This window comes from Mandrillus leucophaeus, unplaced genomic scaffold (assembly GCF_000951045.1).
Source record: "Mandrillus leucophaeus isolate KB7577 unplaced genomic scaffold, Mleu.le_1.0 Scaffold129, whole genome shotgun sequence".
In the NCBI taxonomy this organism is placed as follows: Eukaryota; Metazoa; Chordata; class Mammalia; order Primates; family Cercopithecidae; genus Mandrillus; species Mandrillus leucophaeus.
The window spans coordinates 1,409,410-1,415,918 of NW_012101243.1; the positions used below are offsets into that span (position 1 = coordinate 1,409,410).

A 6,509-nucleotide genomic window follows, 5' to 3' on the forward strand; every position below is an offset into this window, starting at 1 on the left:
GTTTATTCACTCTCATATTGATGGACAGCTGTGCTGTTTCATGTTTTTGGCTAGTATGAATAAAGCTGCTATGAATATTCTTGTTTTTTTTCCTTTTTCTTTTTTTTTTTTTTTTGAAATGGAGTTTTGCCCTTGTTGCCTGGGCTGGAGTGCAACGGTGTGATCTCACCTTGCTACAACTTTCGCCTCCTGGGTTCAAGCAATTCTCCTACCTCAGCCTCCCAAGTAGCTGGGATTACAGGCACGTACCACCTCGCCTGCCTACTCTTCTGTATTTTTACTAGAGTTCACCATGTTGGCCAGGTTGGTCTCAAACTCCTGATCTCAGGTGATCCACGCGCCTCAGCCTCCCAAAGTGCTGAGACTACAGGCATGAGCCACTATGCCCGTCCTCAGCCACCACGCCTGGCCTCTCAATGATATCTTAAGTCCTCCTGTGTGCCAGGCTCTGTATTAGGCCCTGGGGGTCAGCCCCTGCCATATTCCTTGCCCTTTTGAGTCTTATGTTCTAGGGAGACAGACTCTACATCTGTAAATGAATATGAAAAATAATTATGATCTACAGGAATTGGTAAGAAAGAGGTTACAGAGGCTGACGGGGTGGAGGAGAACCTGCTTGGGTAAGGTGGTCAGGCAAGTCTTCTCTGCAAAGACAACATTGCAGCTGATACTCAGAGGATGGTGAGCAGTCAGCCAGCCAGCCACAGCAGAGTGGGTAGGAAGGGAGGACTCAGGGCAGGAAGACTGCTTAGGAGCCTGTCACAATTGTCTAGCCAATAGTGGATGGTCTCTCGGGTGGGCTTGGTGGCTCGCACCTATAATCTCACCACTTTGGGAGGCTGAGGTGGGAGGATTGCTTAAGTCCAGGAGTTTGAGACCAGCCTGGACAACATAGTGTGACCCTACCTCTACAAAAAAATTTAAAAATGAAAACATCTCCAGGCATGGTGGTGTGTGCCTGTAGTCCCAGCGATTTGGGAGGCTGAGGTGGGAGGATCGCTTGGGCCCAGGATGTTGAGCCTGCAGTAAGCCATGACTGTGCCACTGCACTCCAGCCTGGGCTACAGAAAAAAAAAAAAAAAAAAAAAAAAAAGCAGATGGTCTTGAAGTGGGGCAGGGAGGAAGAAAGAGAAGGGGGAAACTGCCAGGACTGGGTGATTGGATGTTGGAGGAGAAGAGTGTCACCAGCTCAGGTATTTGGCTGATGTGATGGGCACTACATGTGCACACTGTGCACATCCGGGAAGATTAGACTGAGGAGGAGGGAAAGGTGAAGAGACAAGTTTGGCACCAGCTACCATGTGCATGAGCCTTGAGGACATTATGCCTAGTGAACTGGGCCAGGCACAGGGGCACGCACTATATGATTCCACTCATATGAGGACTTGTTATAGTCAAATCCAAACACAGAAGAATGGCGGCTGCCAGGGGCTGGGATGGAGAGCAGAGAACGGAGAAGTATGGTTTAATGGGCAGAGTTTCTGTTCTGCAAGATGAAAAACGTTGTGGGGATGAATGATGAGGATGGTTCCATAATAATGTGAATATATTTCATGCCCCTGAATGGTACATTTAAAAATGTTTAGGATGATGGTCAATTTTATAAGTATTTTTCCACAATTAAAAAAAAAAAAAAAAAGCTAAGTGTGGTAGCTCATACCTGTAATCTCAGCACTTTGGGAAGCCAAGGCAGGAGGATCTCTTAAGCCCAGGAGTTTGAGACAAGCCTGGGCAACATGGCCAAACCCCATCCTACAAAAAATAAAAAAATTAGCCAGGCATGGTGGCATGTGCCTGTAGTCCCAGCTGCTTGAGAGGCTGAGGTGGGAGGGATGCTTGAGCCTGGGTGGTCAAGCTGCTGTGAGCCGTGATCATGTCACTGCACTCATGCCTGGGCAACAGAGTGAGACCCTGTCTTGGGGAGATCAGAGCTGGAGTGGCCATTTGGTCCATTCAGTTCAAGCTGTGAGAGCAGGAGGGGTCGGCTCCCGATCCACCTCCGTGACCAGTTCTCCACCCGCAGCCCCAGCCACCCCTCCCCGACGTGCTGGTCTGGATGCTCAGTGGGCGGCGCCGCGTGGCCTGGGCCCGAATCCGTGCCCAGGATGTGCTGTTCTCTGTGGTCGAGGAGGAACGGGGCCGGGACTGTGGGAAGATCCAGAGTCTAATGCTCACGGTGAGGGGGCTTGCAGGTGAGGGGCCGGGAGAAGTGGAGTGGAGCTTACAGGGCAGGGGTGGGATAGGCCTTGGGTAGAGGCCTGTGCTTCCCAACTAGGGGCCCCTGAACGCTTTCCAATTGTCCAAAACACCAGAAAGGGATTGTGCCTTTGCCTGGGGCAGCTTTGAAATCAGATAAACCCCAAATCTTCCCAACTCTGGTTCTGCACAGGCCATTTTGCTGACTAGGCCCTGAGAGATAGGCAGCATACTAAAAACCGGAGAGTGCGTCTCACCCCTTACAAGTGTGGCTGGTCTGGCCGGGGGTAGTGGCTCATGCCTGTAGTCCCAGCCCTTTGGGAGGCTGAGACAAGCGGATCACCTGAGGTCAGGAGTTAGAGACCAGCCTGGCCAACATAGTGAAACCCCATCTCTAGTAAAAATACTAAAATTAGCTGGGCATGGTGGTGTATACCTGTCATTCTAGCTACTAGGGAGGCTGAGGCAGGAGAATCGCTTGAACACAGGAGGTAGAGGTTGCAGTGAGCAGAGATCATGCCATTGCACTCCAACCTGACAACAGAGTGAGACTCCATCAAAAAAAAAAAAAAAAAAAAAAAAGGGGAGCTGGTTTGCAGGCTAAAGATTTCTAAATGAGGTGTCCCTGGAAGAGATACCGAAAAGGGTCCCTAGCAGGGAGAAGCCGTGACCCTTGGGGTTGGGGATGGGGAATGTAAACGTGTGGAGGGTAGAGGGGACAAAGGTGGGAGAGCAGAGCTCAGAGTGTAGTTAGGGGGTGTGGGGTACAGGAAGTGGCAGTGTTAGGGCAAGACGTGTAGGGAGTGAGAGCACGAGGGTCATGGCGTAGGGTGGGGGGCAGAAAGAGGGTAAGGCTGGGCAGGTAGGGAGTGGACTGGGAGTTTGGCATTGTGTGGTGATGTGCAGTGGAGGTGTGTCCTGGGGAAGCAGGATTGCTAGGTCTAGCTGGGGTCATGAGAGGAGGCACTGGGGCCCTGACATGCCTTCTTCACATGCAGGCACCCGGGGCAGCCCCTGGTGAGGTCTGTGCCAAGCTGGAGCTCTTCCTGTGGCTCGGCCTGGGCAAGCAAGCCAAGGCCTGCACCTCTGAGTTGCCCCCGGATTTGCTGCCCGAGCCCTTGGTCGGACTGCCCTCCAGCCTACACCGGGACGGTGAGTGCAGAGGGTGGGCAGGGCAGGTATAAGGCCCACCTCGATCTCTGCCCAAGGTGGGGGGCTCAGTCAGGGGACTTCAGTGGTTCCCCTGAGCAAACATGATACCTTCCTTGCCCCTCACCCCAGACTTTAGCTACTTCCAACTCCGGGCTCACTTGTACCAGGCCCGAGGTGTGCTGGCAGCAGACGACAGTGGCCTCTCGGACCCCTTTGCTCGAGTCCTCATCTCTACCCAGTGCCAGACCACACGGGTGAGGGCTGGGATGACGTGTGGGTGGAAGGGACCCAGGAGACAAGTTAGGGTGGGTCTGAGCTTTCCCCCAAGGCCCCTCTCCTCCCAGCCTGGGTTTGCAGAGCAATGTATCAGGATGGGGTACTAGATGGCCCTAATTTAGCAGGTGATGTAGAACTGGAGGTCTCAGGAGTCGTTTTCTGGGGTTGACTTTAGGCCTGGACTTTGAGGGCAGCCAATTGCAATGGGTAGGCAGGGCTGGGAGGGGTCGGCTGCAACACCATCTGAAGATGCTTTCATCTTCTCACATCTCACTCTTCTTGTGACTAGCATTTACTTGAAGTATTCCTTCAGAGCAGAGGTGCTCACATGGCATGTGTGTTGGGAGCCTTCTCCTGATATCTGCTGCTACCCGCTTCTCTGGCCCCCAAGGTCCTGGAGCAGACGCTGAGCCCTCTGTGGGATGAACTCCTGGTATTTGAGCAGTTGATTGTGGACGGGAGGAGGGAGCATCTGCAGGAGGAGCCTCCATTAGTGATCATCAATGTCTTTGACCACAATAAGTTTGTGAGTGTGGCTTGGACCCTCCCTGGGTTCCCGGCCAGGAGTTTCCCCCTTGATGCCTACCTTCCCTGGCTCCTGAGCCTCTTCCCCTTTGTCTTCACTGCCCTGATCCCCCTAGGGCCCCCCTGTGTTCCTGGGCAGGGCACTGGCTGCCCCGAGGGTAAAGCTGATGGAGGACCCATACCAACGCCCAGAGCTTCAGTTCTTCCCCCTGAGGAAGGGACCACGGGCAGCCGGAGAGCTCATTGCTGTCTTTGAACTCATTGAACTGGACTACAGTGGCCGACTTGAGGTCAGCATGCCCTGGCATGGCTAGCACAGGCTGTTAGCCCAACTTGTTAGTCCATCAGGCCATCTAGCCCCAGGGAATATAAAACATAAGTGTGTCCCAGGACCAGCCTCCAGGTCTCTTATCCCCAGAGAACACAGACTGTAGGTTTGTCCTGAGGTCACCTCATTGGACCGCTTGACCCCAAGGAACATTGCAAGTATTCATGTGCTAGGTTCACCTTGTTGGGCCATCCTGCATGCCTCAGACACCCTGCTCCCTTCCTGCATGAAGCTGCTTCCCGAGACCCCCTCCCTTCAACCAATTCAACCTTGGTTGGTTCCCGAGCATTTATACTTCACCAGCACCTCTCCATATCCCCTCCCCACACCTAGGCTTTTCCTCCTTTGGCCTGATTCCTCTTTGCCATCTGACTGTTTCTCTCCTACAGCCCTCAGTGCCCAGTGATGTGGAGCCCCAGGATCTGGCACCCCTGGTCGAGCCCCACTCTGGACGCCTGTCCCTTCCACCCAATGTGTGCCCAGTGCTCAGGGAGTTCCGTATTGAGGTAGCATCAGGCACTCAAAGCCCCCTTGTTCCCCCACATCTGGGTTCCCATTTGTCTGGTGCAGGCCCCTGAATCTACACATCCTGACCCCAGGTGCTGTTCTGGGGTCTTAGGGGCCTTGGTCGTGTGCATCTGTTCGAGGTGGAGCAGCCCCAGGTTGTACTGGAGGTGGCTGGGCAACGTGTGGAGTCTGAGGTCCTGGCCAGCTACCGTGAGAGCCCCAATTTCACTGAGCTTGTCAGGCATCTGACAGTGGTGAGGCCATGGGCTAGGGGACAAGGGGGGCAGAATAATGAAAGAGGGCAGTGGATGGTGACTTTCTGTCTGGTTATCTTAGATGATCCAAGGGTCAGCCAACTCTCTATAATGGGCCAAATAGTAAATATTTTCGGCTTTGAGGGCCATCCAGTCTGCTGCAACTACTCAACTCTGCCATCAGAGCATGAAAACAGCCATAGATAATTGTAAATGAATATTTACAAAAACTGACAGCAGGTCAGACTCTGTCTATGGGCTGCAGTTTGCTGATTCCTGGATTAATTCATGGACTTGTGGTGCTCTCTAGGCGTTACTGTTATTCAGACCTCTTGAACAAGCCTCCTTGATTAGTTTCTGTCTATCTATTATTGAGAATAGGGTATTGAAATCTCCAACTATTACTAATGAATTGTGTATTTCTCTCTTCAATTCTATTACTTTTTTGTTTTTGTACTTTGAGGCTCTGTTGTTAGGTGCATATATGTTTATAATTGTTATATCTTCTAGATGAATTGACCTTTTACCATTATAGAATATCTCTTTGTCTCTGGTAATATTTTTTGTATTAAAGTCTGTTTTCTCTGGTGGTAAACTACTCCAGCTCTCTGATTACTATTTGCATGATACATTTTTTCCTATGCTTCATCCTTTATGTGTCTTTGAATCTAAAAAGTATCTCTTAGACAGCTTGGAGTTGCATCTCTTTTTTTAATCCAATTGACAATCTCTGTCTTTTGATTGGTATTTAATATGATCACATTTGATGCTATGATTGATATTATTGGTTGAATTTACATCTGCCATTTTGCTCTTTGTTTTCTATGTCTTGTGTATTTATTGTTTCTCTTTTACTGCTTTCTTTTGTGTTAAATAGATGTTTATTACATTTTTATATTAGTGTACTATTTTAATTTGTTGATTTTTACTTAGTAGTTGCTCTAGGGATTACAATATGCATACTACTATTTCACAATCTACTTCAGATTAATACTAATTTAATTCCAGTAAAATATACAAACTTTTCTGTGATATAGCTCTATTCTTCCTCTCTCTTTTGTGCTAAAATTGTCACATATATGTGTATATATGTATATATCTACAAATACATAAAATAAACCCATCAATACAGTAGTAAAATTGTTTCTCTTAGGATCCATTGATAGATACGGAATTCCATATATATATGGCCTTTAACCATAAAATGGCCTTTAACCATAAAATAAAATAAACCATAATACATATTTTAAGACAGAGTCTCACTCTGCCGC

The 6,509-nt window shown here is 49.6% G+C and overlaps 1 protein-coding gene across 1 annotated transcript in view; it reads left to right on the forward strand.

The window, feature by feature from the left end:
- The window catches only part of LOC105533866 (fer-1-like protein 4), a gene marked incomplete at its 5' end in the record, with an annotated part of 63,308 nt that overhangs the window by 25,212 nt on the left and 31,587 nt on the right, over positions 1-6,509 (forward strand). Inside the window, 7 exon segments of the mRNA XM_011972447.1 lie at positions 2,024-2,176; positions 3,195-3,348; positions 3,478-3,602; positions 4,016-4,150; positions 4,266-4,439; positions 4,867-4,983; positions 5,077-5,238. Of these exon segments, the coding sequence (XP_011827837.1) occupies positions 2,024-2,176; positions 3,195-3,348; positions 3,478-3,602; positions 4,016-4,150; positions 4,266-4,439; positions 4,867-4,983; positions 5,077-5,238 (1,020 nt within the window).